The sequence below is a fragment of the Brachycentrus maculatus genome, unplaced genomic scaffold, assembly GCF_059751285.1.
Source record: "Brachycentrus maculatus isolate JH-2025_06_01 unplaced genomic scaffold, ASM5975128v1 h1tg000015l, whole genome shotgun sequence".
Lineage (NCBI taxonomy): Eukaryota > Metazoa > Arthropoda > Insecta > Trichoptera > Brachycentridae > Brachycentrus > Brachycentrus maculatus.
The window spans coordinates 1,006,191-1,030,774 of NW_028280769.1; the positions used below are offsets into that span (position 1 = coordinate 1,006,191).

Sequence of the window (24,584 nt, forward strand, 5' to 3'; positions counted from 1 at the left end):
TATATATTTTAAAAAAATTCCAAAGAGTAAAGCATTTTTAAAAATATTCTTTGAATTATGGGAAAAATGTAATCACCATCGTTCGAATTAAAGAGCTTTTATAAAATATTTTTTTCAAGAGAATCTGTATTTTAAAGAAATTGAGATTCCAACAAAATGCAGTAGTATAATGTATAGTCTTTTGACTGATAAAAATTAAAATATACCTCTGATTACAAATAATATAAATACAATTGTTCTAAAATACGTCATTCCATTCTTTACGCCTGCTGTTGATCAAATCAACAATAATTTGGTAACCTCGGTATGATAATTTGAGAAATATATATATTTTGATCCAAAAAAACATGAGTTAAAATCAACACTAGCTTATAGAATAGTCTATCTGCACAAATTCACGGTTTGAACACCGATCCTTTATTTAAGAAATCAACCATGAATGGGAAATCGTACCAGTTAGCACAATATTATCCCAGGTAGGGTGAGATGGTCACAGTTTGACCGGGATTCTCCCGGTCGTAACAGGTCTGTCACGAATTGGATTATCCCGGTTTAGAGTTCCAGAGATTGTCCCAGTATGAATCAATGCTCTGAATTCGTAGGCAGATTTTTTTAATTTTGTCCCGGATTGCGGGTATTACAAAAATCATGTAATTAACATTATATTTATAATTAACAGATAGCATGACAGAACTTTGATCACCGGACAGTTGGGAAATGAGGTTTCTTTGATATCAAACCAATTTAATTTTACTATATAATATGAAACAATAGTTGAAGATAAAAAAAAAAATATTTTAACGTCCTGCCCCAATGGATCCAGTGTATGGTTAGAAAAATTTGATAATATTAGTCATGAATAGTATAAATAACAAAATGAAAAATGTTCAAACTGGCATGTTGAAAAATGCAAAATGGCTGCCATAAAAAAGCTTTTATTTTTTCACACCGTCACCTGAATGCGCTAATTGACTTTCTTCAAATTCTCTTAATTATTTTTTTTTTTATAAGTAGCAATCTGATGGCTTGTTTACACACAGTCTAGGTTCATTAAATATTGCATTTAAAACGTCTGAAAAATTAATTTATACGGATCAGACAACATAGCATTTGACAAATGTGTAAAAAATATTGATATTTTCGACACATTTATCATCATATACATACTTTACGCATGTAAAATGATGCTGTTACTCTTTAAGTAGTGGTTGATTCTAACTCAATATAAGAAAAAACCCAAAGCATTTAGAATGCATAGATTATTATTTTTGATCATTTTCTTATTTCAAATTTCCAACAGCATAGAAAAAACAAAAGAATATTGGATATCCGCAAAATGCTTCCGGAACAACTCAAAACAGCTTCCGCTCAAATCACTTTTTTTGGTATATAAATATTGCAGATTTTTTTCTCAAATTTACACACCTTTCCATTTACCAAGAGTTAAAAAAAAAACTATTTTAGTAAGTAATTATGCACAGTATTCATCATACTTGAATTGGTTCTATTTAAATATACGCATGTTAGAAAGCAGATGCTATGAAAGCACTGTGTCCATCTGAACTAAGGTTATAATAATTCAAAATGTGTACAATCAATCCGGGTAACTTTGAACTGTCGGGTAACTTTCAACTGTCAGGTAACATTGAACGAAATTTAATTGAAATATTTCATTTAACAATTTTTATGGTCCTTGTCCCTACTATTTTTTCTATCGTAAGTACCTACCATTTTTTCTCCGTTTCCTTTCCCATATCGCAGTGCTCTTCACCCTGAGTTCCTTCACTCATATAAACACAGAACTGATCACCCTGCAATATAATCACGGCCTAATGAAAAATATATCAATTGGATTCGATACCCTATGCACTATTTGGATGCTGGTAGGAATCAGACAAAAATAAATGGAATTTATGAAAATTATTAATAAAAAGACATCCGTTTGTTGTAAATTGTTACAACTATTACATTATAGTAAAATTTACAATTGTGTTCAATGTTACCCTGATTTACCGGCTAGTGTTAAATACCCATTTATTTATGATTTATCAAAGCCCTAATATTTTCGTTATAACTTTCATAAAATTACAAAACAAATACAAAAAGTTACCCTGATTGAGTGTTAAAATTATTTAAAGATAAAATTGGAGGCAAATAAATCTGTCAAGCGGCATAACCATAGAAAAAGAAGCTTTTAAATAGAGAATTTTTTTTCCAGGTAGATACTGGATCTGTAGTGTAGGTACTGCGCAAGTACCTATTGCAAAATTAATTTACAAAAATGTATTACCGGTGTATCATTATTATAGCCTTAGAACAGTTTCTAGTAAGTCTGCAACTATAGCGTTGATTGATTTTTTTTCACATTGTTGTCCCCACTTATTTTGTCGAGAAGCAAAAATTAAACGAATATTACAATCCATTGGAATTATCTTATTTTTTGCTCGTCAACAAAAATTTGTCACAAAGATACGGTTAAATAATATTTATCATGCAAATTTTGGCAAGTACGCATATCTTTGTTCGAAAAATGGTAACACCAAAAGAAATGGAGACAATAACATTTTTTCACTACCCACGCGAGTGGTGAGATGGCGTCTTTAACCTTAAAATTGAGAGACAAAATGAAACACACTATTCACGGAGGGTAATTAAAAAATATAAAGATATACACTAGTCGTAACAATAATAATAATAATTAACCCACAATAAAAACTAAAAATGACAAAAATATAACACAACTCATAAATTGTTAATGTTTGACAATGATAATGTAATAATAATCGACCACTAATGAATAAAGGGGTATTTATCAGAAAACAAATGATAAATATGGTAACATCAACTTGCGTGGCGTTTCACGCAACATTTTTAGCTTCTAAAAATTCTTACGCTACAATTTACATTATATAAATTCACAATATAATTGTTAATATAATATATCCGTACATACGCGCGCGCATATACGAATATACATATAAATAATGACCAAGTCAGTATTGTGTGTATGTGTGTGTGCAAAACAGCTTCTCCGAACTAAATGGCTTAATAAATAACGTACGGGGCGGGCTTTATTAGTTATCATAGTATGTTTATTATATTGCTCGGGTGTAAGACATCTCCGTAGGATGTACATTGGTGTCATACTCATTATGTTTATATCAAATATACTTGTGTCGTGATGATGCGGGCGTCTTCCGGTGCGGGCTTCTCATCTCCCCCGGCCGACTTCGCGCGATATGATGATGAGAATGATGAAACACGATGAAGACAACTGGAAACAATGCAAACAATAAGTATTGTAAAATTAAAATGTAACTTTGTTTTAAAATCACTATAAATATTTTATTTTAACTCAATTATAATGTCTACCGGTTTCGAAGCTAACCGCTTCTTTATCAAGACTGATTAATAAGTATTGGCTCGCCGACAAAACAATGTTTGAGGAATAATAGCGTGGCAGCGTCACGCTATTATACCTTTCATAATTGCGATTTAACCAACCTACCATGGACCACTTGTGTGGCTAGACATATTTGTCATCACAAATGAATAGAGCCGGCTAGAAATCTATTGATATCTATTGCAGAATGTTATCTTACTAATGATTTTTCTTACTAATTTATTAGCCAATAAACCAACATCGTGACAAAAACTTATTAACCATTTCCTCAAGGGCCAGTCATACGGCTCTACATTTCCAGAGTCAATCTGCACCTTTTCACACGGCAGGTCTATGTAAGCGATTAGTTTAACATATTGCGATTAACATATTTTCACTGTGTTTAACATATTGCGAACATACATGAAATGCTGACAAAATAGCAATTTTTAAAAGACCAAAACTAAATTGAGAATATGAAATTTATTTTTTTAGATACTAGTACACACTGTTCTCTCTGTGTGTAGCATTCGCGAGCGGCTCATGTTTATACTCGCTTTGAGACAAGAGAGTATAAACATGAGTCGTCAAAGGGACTAAAGCTGAGTATACACTTGCATCCCGTGGTTAGTGTAGCAGACTCTCGAGTCAGAGTTTCTGGATTCGAACCCACTCTACCACAATTTGATACCTATTTTCAATAATGAGCCGCCAAGGCAGACAGAAATAGTATGATATTGAAGTTTTCTGTAAACAGTAAAAACACAAATATTTCTCTTTTTAATAAAAAATTATACATTCATACATGAATTTTAATTATTTTACCATATTTAAATTTTATTATTTTATTTTTATTTTATTCATAACACACGGACATAAAATATTGTGTTACGGCTGTAAAGGTATACTTGCAATTGGGGAATGACACTTTTAAGCCATTTGACTCATTGTTAACAGCCATATTCTGTACCAGGGACATCCAACGTGTTAACATAGATTACGCACAAACATCACATTCCACAATTATAACCACCTCGAATTCAGATTTAAAGAAGCTCCATCTGGCAAATGTATTTTCTTTGTATGACACCCCTGCACTCGTCAAAGACGGATCTCATCCTATCGGAGTCCACGGCGCACGTAAAGTGGTGGTAGCACTTCCGGGACGTGTAATCCTCGCGAGGCATCGTCTGAAACTGGAGAGGAGAATGGGGTCAGCGTGTACCTTTGGGGTGCGACTCCGGTTTATAGCAGCTCGTATTGGCGCAGGTGCATCCTCTGGATGATGTCGCGGCAGTCATTGAACACCCGTTTGATGTTTTCCGTGTCCACGGCACACGTGAAGTGGGGGTAACAGTAGTGCTTGCCGTCGCCCGACGCCGTACTGATGCGCTGGAATTGCGTACACGTAAGTCAGTCATCATTACAGAATCAAGCCATCTCCTTGTCAGTCATGAGAAGCGAAATCGAGGCCTTATGAGGAGAATGAATCCAGTGACTACACCAGTGCCGCAAAAATCATTGTTGCAATGTGTATTTTGTTAAAATAACCTTTTATAATTATATTTATATTAATTTACTTTATTTTGTGTTGTGTATTGCTTGTATTATCTAGATATATATATTATTTTTTGACATCTCATCAAAGATGAAGAAGAATATGGAAGTCTGGGCATTTACGGGGCTTACGACCACCTAAGTATTTGGACACACTCAAAATGTTTTAGATATATATACATTATCTTATATTTTTTTTAATAATGTATATGAACGTCTCATCACAGGCTGTGCTTAGTGAGGCGTTCATCAAAAACATTTAATGTTGTAAAAAATTATATTACAGTATTGTATAAAGTACTGTAAAAAAAATTTCATAAATAATAAAAAAAATAAAAAAGTGTACTCCGTGTGAGTGCAGTTATCTATTGATATTTCATATACAAGAAGCCTATGGCAGACTTTGGTTTGCAATGAGCCCGGACTAGTGCGCGTTATTATCTATAGATGGCACCGAGCAAATCTTCTCGTAATCATATTTGGCGATGCGGGCAGGGCGAGGAAGGTGACACTCACGAGGAACTCGTCCCGTATGAAGTACTTGGCGCGGGCGACGTCCGGATGCTCGCGGGAGTCGGGGCAGGCGTCGGGCGGCGTGGCGTAGCGGGAGAACTCGGCGAAGTACTCCTCCAGCCGGGACTTGCCAGCCAGGATCTTCTCCGCCAGCAGGTCCTGCTTGTTCAGGAACAGGATCACAGATATCGTGCGCAGCCATCTGAAATATTCTACATCGTTACAGTGAAAGCTCGAAAATTCTAACTAACTAACCATCACGCCGCTTCTCCGCAGGGGTAAGCAGAGAGAATAGAACGCCACACCACTCTGTCCTTGCAAACATTCTTTGCCTCTACCACGTTCATGCATCTCGTACATACCCGCCGATTGTTTTGACTCCTAACCTGACCACTTTCAAGTTTTGGCATTCTTGATCGTGCTACGTTTTCCTCGGTCTGCCTTTGTTCTTGTAATTCTAATAATTAATTAGATAAAAATTCCTGTAATTCTAGTTTTCCTATAATTCTAATAAGAGTAATTCTTAATAAAGTCCCTCCAATGATTTTCCATAGAAAACTGGAAGAGCGAGGAATTGGAAGAAGAAAAAATTAAACAACGTATGTAAAATAATCAGGTTGGGATCTTGCATATATCTAAGTAAAAAGGGTCTCTGCTAAATAAAAGCTTTCTCAAACCAACCATAGATGGCTCCAGTGAACTGACACATCAAGCGTCATGAGATTTATGATATATCGCTCACTCCTTTCAAGAACGTCATAAATCAAAAAACTTCATTTCACAGGAGAACGTTTTTAAAGTTTAACAATATAATACAATGTATTAAAAATAAATATCAAGCCACTTATTGAACTTTTTACTGTGCAACAGATCTTTTTAGGTAAAACCTGAAGGTTTTTTCTCCATTTGAAAAATAATTAGTTTATTAAAAAAAAAATTAACAATACCTTTTCTTCAAAATGCAAAAACAACACATTCTGCCCTGTAGCGGGTAAATATTAAGTTAAAAATATGCCTCTTTTGCTGGAATATAGTACATTTTTTGGGCATTCCGAAAACATGCATAACTGAAAATTGACCATTTTTTATTTATGACGTTCTTGAAAGGAGTGAGCGATATGTAGGAGTTCCAAATGAGATATAGTAGTGTGCTTGTCAATCATGAGCAGAATGGTGAATATCATCAGATATATTTGTTATTTTTCTAACAAAAATCAATAAAAAATACAAATTACTTTCAAACCATCGTCTCGGATCAGTTAATACATGAAAATGTAATGATTTTTTTAAAGAAGATATTTCTAATTTTGGTATCTGCCATGTTGAATCAATATTCCTGCAAAATCTATTTTTTATAGCATACCCTTACCCTTTTACTCCCTTCCACACACACACACACTCCCACTATTTTTTTATATTTTTTATCTCTTGTTGGTTTTGATCGTTATTATAACATAAATGTGGAATTGTGTAATTGGCTTTACTTTTATTAATGTAACTATTTTTTATTATATACTTTTACTAAATGTAAAGCTGTACAATTCCCGAATAAATAAAAAAATAAAATAAGGTTTTTAATTGTGTTTATTTTATACTAATTACCTCCTTTCTGAGTCTTTTTTCTTGGATTTTATTCAGGGGCAAAACACCTGTAATGTAGATGCCTAACCTGCGATTAAAGTAGTTCAGGAGGTGTTCCAGACAGTGTAGGGACAAAGAGAAGGAAGTGAGGTTACGGTGATACAAGATAGCGGATGAAAGAACTCGCCTGTTATTCCAGATACTCTTGAATAGCTCCAGCGACTCCCTGAGGCGGTTCTGCGTGGGATCCTCCCGGAGTACCATGTTGTACGAGGAGCACGCAGTCACGAAGATGATGGCCGTCACGTCGTTGAAGCACTGAATCCATTTACGCCTCTCATCTCTCTGCCCTCCCACGTCAAACATGCTGAAAATACCCAAACAATTATTCAACTGATCGATTTTACTGTATTCTTCTTCTTCATTCCATGTTCGCTCCCTAGGTGGAGCATATGGCCAACACGAGTCGTCTCCAAGTCACTCTGTCACGCGCCATCTCCTTGGCTTCCTCCCAGGTCAGTCCGGCGTCTCGAAGTTCCGCTGAGTATAGTCGGTGAATGGTCGTCAGCGGCCTTCCGGGGCGCTGGAATCCTCGGGGTTGGAAGAAGAGACATGAGGGGTTGATGCCCTCAGGTGGCATTCTAAGGACATGTCCCAACCATGTCCACCTTCTTCTCTTCAGGACTTCCAGTATAACTTTACTGTATAACTTTACATAAATGCATTAGTAGAAATTAGATAATCTTATTGTGGAAACGTCGGGGTTACCACATGTGGAAGGGTGTTTATCTGATATGGGGAAGTGTGCGTTTTGCACTGATTATGGGCATCCACGTCTCCACTATCTCCTCAGAAGTTGCATTTTATATTAAATGGATAAAAGAATAAATACTTAAGCTTACTTGAATGATTCACGTTAATTTTCACAAAAGATTAAGTTTACAAATAACTTAAGATTACAGATTTTACTCTAGTTTTCTATTCACACAAATTAGTTAAAGTTATAAATTTTATACGCGGTAAATGGGCAACTGAAGGTAGGTCAGGTCACTCCAGTGGCTTGGGACGAAAGAGAATCTTGCGTTGTCACTACTTTTAAAGGCGTGGTGACGTCATGCTGTTCACAATTGCACGGCCGTCTATAGTTTGTCATGGCCGAACGACGCACGCACCGCATTATTTATACATATGGCGTTTTATTTGTAGAACTCCATTTGAATTTATATATTAATTATAAAAATCAAATACTGATTTTTTAAGTCTACTAAATTGTATTTTAGTATTAAAAACACATAAAAATTATATTTGTAACAATTGTTTCGCCTTGTTATGCAATTTTCTACTGAAGTAGTTTTAAAATTCCATAACAAGGCAAAACAATTGTCACAAATTTTATTTTTACGTGTTTTTAATAATAAAATGCAATTAAGTAGACTCCAAAGTTTGATTTCTATGCTGGAGGTCCCGAGTTCGATTCCCAAGAGGGTCAAAATAAATATTAGAGATTTTTCCGCCTAATATTTATTTAATATGACCCTGAACTTGTACCTGAAGCAGAAGGCTGATCACCTTTTCTTTGCGTATTCAACGATCCAGATAACACTGCTTCTATACGATGCAGTGCCCTATGCACCATTGGGTGCGGATAAGGGTTACAAGGGAAGAAGGGTATTAATAATAATGCATAATGGACTTACTGAAAGTTGACCTTGTCAACTACAAATTGTGTCTCAAATATGCCCGAGGTCAACACTCTGCAGCGCAGGATGTCCTGCTCTGTCGGGGTGTAATTTGGCTGCTTTATAACGTGAACTTGGTCTAGGAAGCTGCAAGCGGAACAGATGTAATGATTAGTTTGCTGACAATACAAAGAAAATTATTGTTGCAAAAGATTAAAAATATCTCAAAGTATCGAACCCGCGATGTCTGTTTTGCAGAGCGTCTACTCACGGCGCTGGTTGCCATAGTTGTGTCATAGTGTGCGTGTTTTTAAAGTTCTGATTCGTCAATAATATTCACAAATAAAAAAAAATTACTAATTTTTAGTGGAAAATAGAAATACGTTTACAGTGAAACCTCTTATAACGAGTTTAATTCGTTCTTAATCTTACTCGTTAAACGAAACATTTTTTTCCATACAAATGGATGTAAAATACGATAATGCGTTTCCAAACGAAAGAACTCCATTTAATTTTTTTTTTAAGGTTTTTTCAAATAAAATTGCTTATAGATTGTTAAGGAGTGTAAAAACTTGGAATATAACTTATATTTGAAAAAATATGTTAATAAAAATGTGAATTAATGACAAATAATTAATCTCTTTTAACTAGAAAACTGTTATAAGACATTTGTTTTTGCCGACGATTCAAAATTTAGCAAAAATGTGTCACAACATTGTCATTGAATAAATTTGTAGCACGAAGACAAGACAGAGAAGAATAAGAAAAAAATCTCAGTATATTTACAGATTTGGCATTTAATTTGTAGAACTCCATTTTAATATACGTATTAAATGTTAAATCAAACACTGATTTTTTTAAGTCTACTAAGTTGTATTTTATTGTTAAAAAAACACAAAATCAATTTTGTGACAATTGTTTCGCCTAGTTATGGCAATTTCAAACGAATGTTTTAAAATGCCATAACTAGGCGAAACAATTGTCAAACAAAATACTACAACATAACTAGGCAAAAACATTATCGTAAAATTTATTTTTATTTTTTTTAAACAATGAAATACAACTTAGTAGACTTTAAAAAATCAGTGTTTGGTTTAACATTTAACTATTAAAAAAATAATAATAAAAAAATCTCAGCCCTAAAAGGGTCAAAGGTTGGAGACTGTACTCACTACTTGGCGCAATCGATCAGCTGGTACTCGTTGGAGCGGTCGAAGGTGGCGCGCACCCCCCGGTCCTTCCACAGAGCTTCCGTGTGGTCGTAGAACTCGGGCGGGTAGTCGAAGTCGGGCCCCGACGCCACGTCCTGGATGTAGTCCACGCGCACGCGGTTCTCCGCCTTCTCCAGGGGGATGGGCGGCGCCAGCGTGCTCATCGCGCCCGTTATCGTCTGACAGACAACACATCAAATTATACAGTGAAACCTCTATCTATCGTTCCTCGAATAATCGTTTTCCCGGATGTGTCGTTTATTTCTTCTATCCCGAATTAATTTCATACTAAACTAAACCGCATCAATCGTTTCTCTATCACCATTTACCGCATTTATCGTTCGAATTAAGCTGCAAATTTGATACATTTTGTCTGTTTTTTTACATTATTTTTTTTTGTTTTTACATGTTTTTTTTTTTTTAAATGATACTTTATACGAACCCTTATCCACAGCCCAATGGTGCATAGGGCACTACATTATATAAACGCAGTGTTATCTTGATCGCTTACCCATGAAGGAAAGGTGATCAGCCCTCCACTTCAGGTACCAGTCCAGGGTAATATTGAATAAATATTAAAGTGTAAAAATCACTTATATTTATTAGACCCCCCCTCTGGGAATCGAACCCGGGACCTCCAGAACGATAGCCGAGCGTGCTGACCATTACACTACGGAGGCTGACACTGATGATACTTTATAATAATAAACCCTTATCCGCACCCCAATGGTGCATAGGGCACTGCATCATATAAACGCAGTGTTATCTTGATCGTTCACACATGAAGGAAAGGTGATCAGCCCTCCGCTTCAGGTACCAGTCCAGGGTAATATTGAATAAATATTAGAGTGAAAAAATCACTTATATTTATTTTACCCCCCTTGGGAATCGAACCCGGGACCTCCAGAACGGTAGCCGAGCGTGCTGACCATTACACTACGGAGGCGGACAAAATGATACTTTATAATCATTTTAAACTATTTCTTTGCCGGGATGCCCGTACCAGTAGTTATTGGTACTCACAAGAATTGCATCCCTGATATTCTTCTTGATGTCTTCAATCTTTTCTCGCCTCTCCTTTTCCGAGAAGCCGTTGACGTGGAGGATCCTCATCTGCTTCACGATAGTGGACTTGCCAGACTCTCCGGCTCCCAGGAGCAGCAGACGGTGAGTGGCACGATACAACTAGAATAAGAAAAAGTCAATATTAATTTGCGGGCCTTATAACTACAGCGAAACCTCTATCTATCGTTCCTCGAATAATCGTTTTCCCGGATGTGTCTGTTTATTTCTTCTACCCCGGATTCATTTCATACAAAAATAGATCGCATTGATCGTTTCTCTATCATCATTTTATCGCATTCATTGTTTGAATTACGCTCCAAATTTGATATTTTTGACTATAAAAATTTAAAATAGTAATCAATTGTCTTTGTTTTTCTTAAATAAACCATTTTTAATACTTATCAATTGGTTTTATTGTCAATCTGCATGATACCCCTTTCCGTTTTTTTTTTTTTATTTTTTTTAAATCAACTATTTTTGTGCTAATTTACAAAAAAGTAAACTCGAGTTACTGGTATGTCATACAAATTGTTTTCCCGCATTTATCGTTTTCCCGCATTCATAGTTTATTTCGATAGGTCCCTTGAAAAACGATAGATAGAGGTTTCAATGTATATGCATTTATATTTCTAGTCTGTCTCTCTGTGCCCAATGATGAATAGGACGCTGCGTCATATCGAAGCAGTGTTATTTTGACCAGGATCGAAGCAGCCCGTAGTTCGTTCAACAAAATGAGATCATGTTTCACCATCTTGCACGGAACTAAAATGGCTTCACTTCAACCAGCGCATAAGTCTTCAATCTCTCACGCTGCTTTATGATATATATTCTTCACAACCCCAATGCACCAAAACATCTTGCTGAAAATTTTATATACATCTCAGATCACATAGTATGTCACTTCGTTCTACCTAAGAAAGAAAACTTTCCATTCCTCGCCATAACACTCTGTCCAAGTAGCTAGACTATCATTCAGTCGGAATTTAATTTAATTAAAATATTTTTTTGTTGAATATATATTGAAAAAATATTTTTAAAATTTTTCTACTCTTATCTTTTATCTTGAAAAAAAAAACTTATTTTTACAATGGTGTTTCAAGAAAGAAATTCAATTACGTTAAATGTTCCCTGGGTTTAAAGAAAATTACTGAGCCTTAACATAGCTATTTTTAGACCTCACATCGCTCACTCCTTTCAACAGCGTCATATATCAAAAAACTTGATTTTTCAGGAGATCGTTTTTAAGTTTAAAAATGTAATAAAATGTATTAAAAATAAATATCAAGCTACTTATTGAACTTTTTACTGTACAATAGATATTTTTAGGAAAAACCTGAATGTTTTTTCTCCACTTGAAAAATACTTAGTACATTTAAAAAAATAATTAAACAATACCTTTTCTTCAGAATGCAAAAACAACACTTTCTGCCCTGTAACGGGTAAATATTAAGTTAAAAATATGCCGTTTTTGCTGGGATGTAGTACATTTTCTGAGCATTCCGAAAACATGCACAACTGAAAATTGACGATTTTTGATATATGACGTTGTAGAAAGGAGTGAGCGACATGTGGTCTTAATTCAGGAGAGGGTCAAAAAAGTAACACTCAAGTAGCGAGTGTTTTCGCTAATGATCAATTCAATAATTATTCCATAAATAATATAATTGTGACAAAATGGCAATATCAGGCATGGGCACAGAGGCCGTCGCGGCTGTCTCCGTTACCTGTTTGTCCTTCTGCAGCTGCCTGGTGATGGCATCGCTTCGCCTCTTCTGCGACTTGAGGTCGTCCCCCTCCGAGGTGTCCCCTCCCCCCTTCCCCCCCGGGGACCCGAAGCATCCCATTGTGGACCACGCTGCCCACCTGCAACACAAAGCACCCGCCATTACACCACCCGTACAAGGCAAAACGGTGGCAGATAATAGCTTTCGACATTTCAACATAGGTGAAGAAAAATATGGATTATTTTGTATATTAACACATTGTAGTCGGGTGCTTCGGACAATAGACTCTAGCCTATAGCGGATGTTTTTCGTGATTAGCGCAAAAATATATCGCTTTCTTAAAATTGACATTTCCAAACCAAATAACATTTTCGATTGAAATTTTCAAGAAATCATATATGACATTTGACCATCAAAAATAAATTATAATCATAATTTTTAATTAAGTATTCCGTATTTCACAATTTTGAAGCATTGTAAACTCTAAAAAATAGTCTTCCCCTCCGAGGTATCATTCCCTATACGATGCTAATATATTCAAATAATAAAATACCAAACAGTAAACAAAACAGAGGGAGCGGTATGAAATAGTCCAATACGTGAAATGACTCAAACCAAACTGGAGATTGAGATCGCATAAAAACTCTAGATTTCTGGCGATGTCTTTACAAGCGGCACACTAGCCAATCCGGACAAATACTCAAATAAGACATCTCAAATAACGTGGACAGACTATCGCCTAGCACCCGGGTAGCAAATTACCCTTCAAGGCGTTTTATTTCACGCTGATAACAAACCCGTATATTGCCGTTTCCCGCCGAAAACCGACAGTCGACAAAAACGGCATTTGCTGTGTCCCGCAGTTGACCGACAGTCCGCGAAAAACGGCAAATGTCGTGTCCCGACAACAATGTGTTAAAAGTATTGACAACATATTTCGGACGGGTGTTTTTTTACGCCTGCGAAACGCTAGCAACCAGTGGCATGCACAGAGAATTAATCAAGGTAGGCAGTAGAGGTAGTTAGTAAGGTAAGCAATGTACTACTTACTAGGGTACGTAGTGGAGGTAGGTAGTAAGGTAAGCTAGGTACTACTTAGTAAGGTAGGATAGGTACTGGTTGCGTGTTTATATGTCACATGGTTAAGTTAGGATAGGTACTGCTTTTCAGCGTATATGGAATGCACGCCCCTGCTGGCGACGGGACTTGACAATTGTGTACAAAAGCTAAGACCTTAAAGAAATTGGTATATAATATTTGTATAAAAACATTGGATAATTCCATCTTCTGTCATTAAAATAAGGCCGGCGCAGAAGGTAAAAATACCCTTCCCGTACTTAAGCATCAATCGACTGAACGGGTAGAAAAACCTTTCCCGTCAAAAGTGTGTTAACACATTGTTGTCGGGCAGTTTTTTTATCAATCTCGACCCTAATTATACTCAGACAGTCTACCGCCCGATCCTCAGTATATTGATCACAAGTAACCATAAATCCATTTCCCATCTGTACAATGTGTTTCGGCGTCTCTCGCGCTCTACCAGAAGTAAGCAAGTAGAACGCTTATAAGCGTCTCCCGCTCTCTACCAACGGTATGTAAAAGACGATTTTGAGCGTTTCCCGCAAACAATGTGTTAACTATTATTTTTTGACATCTCATCAAAGATGAAGAAGAATATGGAAGTCTGGGCATTTACGGGGCTGACGACCGTCATCGGCTGGTTTAAGTGATCACTTTACACACGCGTAACATTCACCAATTCTACCCATCATTGACAACCACACTACTCAAATTCTTGGAAGTTCTATATATATGAACCAATTTTGAAACATTGTTCTTGAATCACTAGAACTTCACTAGAGACATCTATTGGTTAGATGAAACTAAGCTATTTATTAAGCGGAAACTCTTTTATTAGTATGTGAGGTCCTTCTTCATCTTTGATGAGATGTCAAAAAAAATATATATATGAAAAATAACTCCTATAATTGGAGATAATCCAGATTTGTGAACAAGTATTTGGACACATTGAAAATGTTGTATGTGTTAACTAGTCGTAACTTCTGCCAATGACTATTCGTAAGCTCTGTAAATGCCCAGATTCCACATAGATCTGCGAATATTGATAAACATGTTTACATAAATTGAACGGATGTCGACAAAATAGAAATATCATTACAGTTTTATATCATTACATTATGTTTGGAAGCGAAGCATGGAGTTGGCAAAAGAAGGATGAAAGCAGACTGAATGCAGTCGAAATGCGATCCCTCAGACGAATGTGTGGCAAAACGATGTTTGATAGATGTTCGAATGATGAAATAAGGAAAGAATGTAAGGCTGAGATAAGCATTATCGATAAAATTAAGAAAGGTGTGTTGAGATGGTTTGGACATGTGGAGCGTATGAGTGAAGAAAGAACGGTTAAACAAATTTATGAGGCGAATGTAGTTGGAAAAAGAAGCAGAGGACGACCGAGGAAAACTTGGCACAATCAGGTATGTCAAATACTTGAAAGCGGCCGGGTCAGGAGTCGTAATAATCGTCGGGTATGTATGAGGAGATGCATGAATGTAGAAGAGGCAAAGAATGTTTGCAAGGACAGAGTGGTGTGGCGTTCGATTCTCTCTGCCTACCCCTGCGGAGAAGCGGCGTGATGGTTAGTTAGTTAGTTAGTTACAGTTTTATGATTCGTTTGGTTTCCCTCATAATGTCGATGAATCAAAAATGCATCCAGTACAAGCTTGACCCTGACCATGTGAGAATTCCACGACAGCAAGCAATTCCCAACTACAAGTATTCCGGTCGATATAGAAATGGGCTTGAATTAATAATTCAAACGAGTTTCATCAAAACGAAACGCCAAACAATAACACACCAATATTTGAACACATAATTCAGTCTATTTTTAAAAGTGATGAACGGATTCATTTTTAATGTAACAAGAAAAACTTATCTCGGTTTCGTTATACACTTTCGTTCTGTCATTGATCCGTCAATTTATAAAATATTCAGTACAATTTATAACTTTTGTATCTGAAGAGTGAGTTCCGGCAAACTAAACAGTAACCGAGTATATTTTTTTTATATTCACAATATTGTAGATAAGTGGTCGACAAACTTATTGGCCAAAGAGCAAAATTTTGCACATTACGATTGAAAAAATTCTTGATAGCCAAATCTGTTTTAAATTTTAGCACACCTGAATTATAATTTTAGACCTTTATTAAATTACGGTTACACTCTATAAAACTTGATTTCACACTCGATAAGAATTTTATTCATTGATTAAAAATCTTTTGAAAGTAAGGTATCCAAACACTTGTTGCAAATAATGTCCTTGGATCTCCTTTTAATGTCCTTGTTACCTGTGACAGGTAAAAAAAAATTTTTTTTTTTAAATTACCGCAATGGCAGCGCCATCTGTTTAACATAGCAACAAACGCAATAATAAACATTGCTCATGGCGGTCAGCATTTTCAATGTTTATATTGCATTGTTATTTCATAGAATTTTAATATTTTCATTTCACAAGCATGTGTGCTTGAAATGTGTGCAAGAAATGTGTGCTTTCTATTTTCTTTCTTTTTTATTTAACCAGACTGAGTCACAGCAATGTCTAAACGGGTAAAACTAGTTGTGAATAAAAATGTGATTCCCATAAATTCATGCAATCTAAAATCATAAAACTAATACTGGATTTGAGTATTTATTTACTATACAATTTCTATAGCACCATTTTCTAGAGAAATCACTTCAAGGGTGCTATACAATATGCAGTAATTTTAACATTTAAAACGGCATAACTTAATACTAAGAATAATAATAATAATAAAACCCTTATCCGCACCCCAATGGTGCATAGGGCACTGCGTCATATAAATGCAGTGTTATCTTGATCGTTTACACATGAAGGAAAGGTGATCAGCCCTCCGCTTCAGGTACCAGTCCAGGGTAATATTGAATAAATATGACAGTGAAAAAATCACTTATATTTATTTTGCCCCCCTTGGGAATCGAACCCGGGACCTCCAGAAGGGTAGCCGAGCGTGCTGACCATTACACTACGGAGGCGGCAATACTAAGAATAAACGTCAATTTAAAAAATATAATAATAACGATAAAGTAACCGCAGTAAGTTGAGCCAACAATCCTGTATTTCATTAAAAAATTCATTGTGAAGTCGGTATTATATCAAAAATACCTTTTTTATTTTTTATTTTTGAATTACCTAACGTCCAAGTGACTCTGAAATCTAGCTACGGCTTATGCAACACCGCTCATCATGACCCTACTCAGGCTTCAACTTTTTAAGTTTCATAGCCTATGCCTACTCGTGAGTGGATTTACTCTTTATGTTTAAAGTTACTATAATTTCACTAGAGGCATGAGTTTTTACATTTCATTGATTCTAAGTTAGCAGTGCAGTTACTTAGGTAGTAGATAGGTTTACTCAGGTAGTGAATCGAAAATACCTTAAGAATCTGAAGCAATCATCAACTAAATTTAACACATCAAGTGCACCTATTAAAATACGACTGAAAATCTGTCCAATTTTTACTTGAAGTGTCAAATATGAAAAAACTATCTCCATCTTGGTGTAATAGTGCATTTTTTAATGCAAACACATTCTCATTTATCTCTCTTGCTTTAAAAGCGCGACACCGACTTAGATTATGCGAAAAGAATCATCTGGATACAATTGTAGTAATAATAGCTACGTGGATTGATTACATTATTAAATATTTGCACAAAATATTAGACGTTTATTTATAGATATGTGTAGTACTTCTCGGAACATTATGACTAAATGCGTTACAGTGAGTTATAAGTAAGAATATATTACAATTGTTATGGCCTTATAATCACTTGGTAAACTTACAAACGGCATTCAAAACTAGATTCCGCAATTTCAATACAGGAAACGGTCGCAACAACAATAAAAATTAAATCCTTTATTGTTAATTTTTTTTTGACATACATGGATAAAGAAGAAGATGGAAGTCTGAATATTTACAGGGATTTCAATTTCAATTCAATTTCAAACCCTTATCTGCACCCCAATGGTGCATAGGGCACTGCATTATATAAACACAGTGTTATCTTGATCATTAACACACGAAGGAAAGGTGATCAGCCCTCCACTTCAGGTACCAGTCCAGGGTAATATTGAATAAATATTAGACTGAAAAAATCACTTATATTTATTTGACCCCTCCTGGGACCTCCAGAACGGACCTGACATGTAAATATATTAGGCTGGTTAATTGATCACTGTACACACATGCAACATTTGCCATTCTACCCATGATTGACAACCACACTACTCAAATTTTTTGAACTCCTATATATATCATTAATCTCCTGACGCTGTATATATATGAGTTCACAAGAGCCATCTATGTTAGCTTGAGAAAGCTTTTATTAAGCAGAAAGATGGAAAAAAAAATAACTACTAACAGGAGGAAACCCAGATTTGTGAAAACTCGTCCAAACTCGGTCGGGTAGAGCCAAGGATAATAGCCGTACTCTCTCATGTAGAGATACCTCAGACACTTCTTTTGGACCTTCTCTACCATAGAGAGTACTTAAGCTCGTGTGACCCCCAAATCATAGAGTCTCTCTCGAGTCTACTTCGCACCCAGGAGTTATAAAGCGTTCTCAGCACGCGGGTATTTTCGAAAACCCTGGCAATACGCAGAACAAATCCTAGCATTTTCAATGCATTACCACTGACCGCCTCTATGTGATCGTGAAATTTCAGGGTGCCATATTTCCTCATGCTTCACAAAGTCAAACAATCGCACACCGTGATTTTTCCACGGGCATCTATTCTCATAGCTGAGTATACGGCTGCTCTGGGCCATTTTAAGGTGCCATGTCTCACAGTCGTAAAAGAATAGGAGCAATACATGCGGCATTTGGTCTTTACTAAGTACCGATCCAATCTCTAGACAGCGTTCGTACTGTTAAATGCGGCACAAAATCTTTAATTCTAATAACAAGTAAATTTGAGATGTTGATGCGGTAATTTAGTGTCAAAAATTTTAAAAAATATATATTTTAGGCATTAATATTCAGTGAACGATACGTGAGAATTTTATCAGTAGCTAGTCGCATTTGCATAAAAATTTATATGTTGTCAAACGAGAAAAACCATTAAATTCAAATCACACGGGATAGTATGGAATGATGGGGGCTCCGAACATGTAATGTGGGTAAAATTATTGCGCAAAAAAAAAGTTAATGGAATTTTTTTTAATGGTTAGGATTTAGATCATAGCACATTAACTCTCTCCCTCTCTCTTTATTACAAGAAAATCTTAACATCTCGCCATCACGCCGCTTCCCCGCAGGGGTAGGCAGAGAGAATAGAACGCCACACCACTCTGTCTTTGCAAACATTCTCGCCTCTTCCACCTTCATGCATCTCCTCATACATACCCGCCGATTGTTACGACTCCTAACCTGACCACTTTCAAGTATTTGGCATAGCTGATCGTGCCATGTTTTTCTCGGTCTTCCTCTGCTCTTTTTTCCACTTACATTTGCCTCATAAATTTGTTTTACCGTTCTTTCCTCACTCATTCGTTCTACATGTCCAAACCATCTCAAAACACCTTTCTTAATTTTATCAATAATGCTTATCTCAGCTTTGCATTCCTTTCTTATTTCACTATTCGCACATCTATCATACATCGTTTTGTCGCACATTCTTCTGAGAGATCGCATTTCGACTGCATTCAGTTTACTTTCATCCCAACTCAACATCTCAATTAATTCAAATATCACAATTTCTAGAATGCCGGGATACCACTGTCAATAACGGTCACATGTCCCTATGCGTCAAGACGAACGTCAACCCTACGTAATTTAGCCAAATTAAAGAGTTAATGAAAGCAATAATGTTTAAAACTTGTCATTTGTGTCAATCAAGATTTAATACATTTATAGATTCTTTGTAAGCGTGTTTGCTAATACACGGCAATTCAAATAACATTAATAGGTACTTTTGCGCAAAATAAATATGCAAACTTAACAGCGCGTAAGATTTCCAAATAAATTTAGTAAAGATGATTATTGATAAAGAGGCAGATATTTGAACACGCAATATCACATTTGTGTAACAGAAAACAAATTTCCGTCTTACTCCGAGTGGGTAAGATTAAAAAGTAAGGTTGTTAAATATATTCAAGTCAAATTGTGTTGTAAAAATGAGGCTGTTCCAATCTCTGTCGGGGACAATTTCAAAAATGGATTTTTGTAATTACGTTTTTCAGTAAAATAAAAAGATATATGTAAAAACTTAAAAATAAAACGATTCATATGTAATCATGCAAATTGATAAAGGAAAATTATAATATTATTATTAATTGATTCGGCAGTCACTTTGTGGTAATATCTATCCATTTTCAATTTAAGTTTTACTTGGTAGTTGCCACTTTATTTTTAAATCTATTTGGCACGTGTTTCGATGCATTCCGCATCATTTTCACACACCGTTAGAAAATTATGCAGAATAATCGAAACACGTTTTACAATAGATTTTAAGTAATAGTGGTATTTACCAAGTAAAACATGAATTAAAATATTATTTTATTAGAAAAATATCAAAGAGTATATATATACCTTTAATATTCCCTCGAGTTTTACACACTCATTTTGGGACAATAATTTATTTTCATGGCACATGTACAGACCGTTATTCATATGTACAAATAAGAAAAACACATAAGGAGGCAAAAGGTTAAACTGTGTGTGAGCAATGAACTGAAGAGAATTAGTTGCGAATTTGGTTGATTGATTCGGCTCTATACGTTCGTAAGGGTGTTAATAAGCTTTATTAAGTAGAACTTACTTCAGAGATATTGCTCACTCCTTTCAACAACGTCATATATCAAAAATCGTCAATTTTTCAAAATGCCCAGAAAATGTACTACATCCCAGCAAAAGCGGCATATTTTTAACTTAATATTTACCCGCTACAGGTATATTTTTGCATTTTGAAGAAAAGGTAATGTTTAATTATTTTTTTAAATATATAAAAAAAATTCAAATGGAGAAAAAAACCTTCAGGATTTACCTAAAAAGATCTGTTGCACGGTGAAAAGTTTAATGAGTGGCTTGATATTTATTTTTAAAACATTTCATTATATTCTTAAACTTTAAAAACGATCTCCTGAAAAATCAAGTTTATTGATATTTGACATTGTCGAAAGGAGTGAGCGATATCTCATTTGTAAAACGGGTGAAAAAAAAAGTATCACCTTGCCTTGATAAAAATCACCAAGGATAATGAAAATAAAATAAAGATATATAAAATGCTACAAAAATTAACAGAACGATATCTTTATACAACACCATAAAATTCAAATGAAATTAAAAAATAAACTGCCAAAGGATAAGCTTTGATGATAAAAATAGATATTAATATGAAATAATTGTATTCAAACACACTTTCGGGCGTAGAGTTTTACTTTTGCAAGCTGATAACGTTTAGCATAATTCCATAAATTATCCACGGCTGGGTCCAATAAACAGACATTGAATATGTCATATGGGTAACATTACCATTTGCAATGCAATTGGTCTGATTTTTTTTCTATATTGATACTAAAAAGACTAGAAGCATCATCTTGGCAACATACACTAAATTGATTAACCTTTTATTTATATAGAACAAAACTTTGTTTAGGTACTTATGCTCGGATTTTTTTTTCACAAATATAGAACTAAAAATATCATATTTTGTATACTAAAAGCATTGATAACTTTGTGGTAGGGCAATAAAGTTTTTTTTTTTTATATTTTTATACAAATGTCAAATTGTAATAATTTTATTTTAATTTTAATAATTTTATTTTTATTTTAATGACCTGATGATGGAATGATTTTCCGAAACCGGTAGTCACAAATAAGTGTCTTAAAAAGTGGTATTACACAAAGTAAACAATGCATGGTAAGGAGAGTGTTTTAAAAATATCAGGTTATTTTATTTTTATCCTTAGAGTAGTTCAAAAAAACCAAACAGAAGCAATGAAAAATGTAAAATAAAAAAGCTTAACCCAATGTTTTTTTTTAAATGTCTTACTATAGTTTAAAAAATGGGTGAAAGTCGGCTGACAAAAAGACTGAATGCCGGCAAATTGGTTCTCTCAGACGAATGTGCGGCAAAAGGTTGTATGATAGATGGTGATGATATAAGGAAAGAATGCAAGGCTGAGATAGGCATTAATTTTGTTAATTATATGAAGACAAACTGATCCGTTGTAACCTTTGATTATCACCTTCAGGGTGATATTAAATAAATATTAAAGTGAAAAACTCTTATATGTATTTCGTAGCTTAGGAATCACACCCGGGACTTCCAGCATGATAGCCGAAAAGACTAAGCACTACACTAAGGAGGCAAACACGTAAGACACGCTAGTATCAACTTATATTTAAAAATCAAAAAAATTAAATGCTGATCGTTATTTTATGGATTATTATGCAATGTGTCATTAGTACTTGATGCAGATATATCCAATCGCATCGCAAAATCCCTGATCTGGTATGGTAAATCTCGAAACCCATATAAAAGTAGGCAGGAAGTGCTGATAAGTGAACACAGCGAAATAACATTTTCAGTTTTCGAATATCCATGAAAATATCGGAATAACATTTTCAGTTTTCGAATATCCATGAAAATATCGGAATAACATTTTCAGTTTTCGAATATCCATGAAAATATCGGAATAACATTTTCAGTTTTCGAATATCCATGAAAATATCGGAATAACATTTTCAGTTTTCGAATATCCATGAAAATATCGGAATAACATTTTCAGTTTTCGAATATCCATGAAAATATCTGAATAACATTTTCAGTTTTCGAATATCCATGAAAATATCGAAATAACATTTTCAGTTTTCGAACATCCATGAGAATATTAAAATAACATTTTCAGTATTCGAATATCCATGGAAATATCGAAATAACATTTTCAGTATTCGAATATCCATGAAAATATCGGAATAACATTTTCAGTTTTCGAATATCCATGAAAACATCTAAATGAATTTTTAACATATATTTAAGATGAAATGCAAATGCTTAGATCAGTTGTTCTTAACCATGTTGGAGGTACTGAACACCGCTAATTTCATATATTTCTTATAGTTCATATAGTTCTTATATTTCTTTCATATAGTTCTTATATTTCTTCATATATATTTTTTTTCAATTTCAAACATATAATATATAAAATAATAAAACCCTTATCCGCACCCCAATGGTGCATAGGGCACTGCATCATATAAACACAGTGTTATCTTGATCGTTTACACATGAAGGAAGGGTGATCAGCCCCCCGCTTCTAGTACCAGTCCAGGGTAATATTGAATAAATATTACAGTGAAAAAATCACTAAGATTTATTTTACCCCCCTTGGGAATCGAACCCGGGACCTCCAGAACGGTAACCGAGCGTGCTGACCATTACACTACGGAGGCGGACGTTTTCAAACATAGGTATATATTTATACATAGGTGCACGGAATGAACAAAACCATTAAAAACAAAGAACAAAACCATTTTAACATGATTTTCACATAAAACCAAAAACAAAATAATGAATATTCCCCACAAATCAGTGTGAATCAGCCGAACCCGGGAGACTGAGTTGCTGAACACGTGGGGTTCCACGGGTTAAGAACCACTGGCTTAGATGGTCTGCGGGAGTGTCCCTTAGAGACAAAATAAAGAGTTCACGCATTCGTGGAAGCCTGGGCGTTACAGACATTAATAGGAAGGTAGAGGAAAGAAAATTGAGATGGTATGGGCATATAGGACGCAGAGAACCCGAACATGTAGTTAACCAGGCAACAGAAATGGATCTTCCTCAAAATTTATCTAGAGGAAGACCGAAAAAATTCATGGGTGCTGCAGAAAGATAACATGATTCGAAGGCATGGCCTAGGTGACGTTGTCCAGGACAAAAGGACCTACAACCTGAGGACTAGGAGAGCTGACCCCAGCAGTCTACAAAGACAATAAGCTGGGATGTAGCCAGGAAGAAGAAGAAGATTCAAGATTGATGTGTAAAAAACTAATAAAAGCATATTTAGAAATATTTTTCAACAAAATCTTATCCCATATTGGGTAAAGACATAGATTTGCATATGAATACAATCACCGCACAATGGAGAGACAGAATTGACAAGTAATACTCGAGTGTTTGTAAAATTTATAAAATGCTCGGAATATTTAATGTAACCGTGTGCCCAAACACAGATACATATGTATCTCACTCATTACGGTTAGTTGGTTCCTATAATATTCGAAATGTCTGGCGGAAAGTTCAGCGTTACAAGTACACGCAAGGGATGTAGCACCGTGTTTAAAAAGAATATGTAAAATCAGAGTCCGGTGCAATTGTTCAAAACTAACTAACTAACTAACCATCACGCCGCTTCCCGCAGGGGTAGGCAGAGAGAATAGAGCGCCACACCACTCTGTCCTTGCAAACATTCTTTGCCTCTTCCACGTTCATGCATCTCCTCATACATACCCGCCGATTGTTACGACTCCTAACCTGACCACTTTCAAGTATTTGGCATACCTGATCGTGCCATGTTTTTCTCGGTCTTCCTCTGCTTCTTTTCCCGCTAACATTCGCCTCATAAATTTGTTTTACCGTTCTTTCCTCACTCATTCGTTCTACATGTCCAAACCATCTCAACACACCTTTCTTAATTTTATCGATAATGCTTATCTCAGCTTTGCATTCCTTCCTTATCTCACTATTGGCACATCTATCATACATCGTTTTGTTACACTTTCTTCTGAGAGATGGCATTTCGACTGCATTCAGTCTACTTTCATCCTTCTT

The 24,584-nt window shown here is 35.2% G+C and overlaps 1 protein-coding gene across 2 annotated transcripts in view; it reads right to left on the reverse strand.

The window, feature by feature from the left end:
• LOC148313321 (guanine nucleotide-binding protein G(s) subunit alpha) overlaps positions 1-24,584 on the reverse strand; it is a 32,535-nt gene continuing 7,951 nt past the window's right edge. For both annotated transcript variants that reach the window (XM_088264014.1, XM_088264023.1), the window contains exons 3-10: positions 12,713-12,851; positions 10,947-11,108; positions 9,885-10,102; positions 8,731-8,859; positions 7,221-7,400; positions 5,456-5,654; positions 4,608-4,774; positions 1-3,274 (exon numbers count right to left, since the gene is read on the reverse strand). In XM_088264014.1, coding sequence (XP_088120140.1) covers positions 4,628-4,774; positions 5,456-5,654; positions 7,221-7,400; positions 8,731-8,859; positions 9,885-10,102; positions 10,947-11,108; positions 12,713-12,832 — 1,155 coding nt within the window. In that variant the 5' untranslated portion in view covers positions 12,833-12,851 and the 3' untranslated portion in view covers positions 1-3,274; positions 4,608-4,627. The remainder of the gene's footprint in view (positions 3,275-4,607; positions 4,775-5,455; positions 5,655-7,220; positions 7,401-8,730; positions 8,860-9,884; positions 10,103-10,946; positions 11,109-12,712; positions 12,852-24,584) is intronic.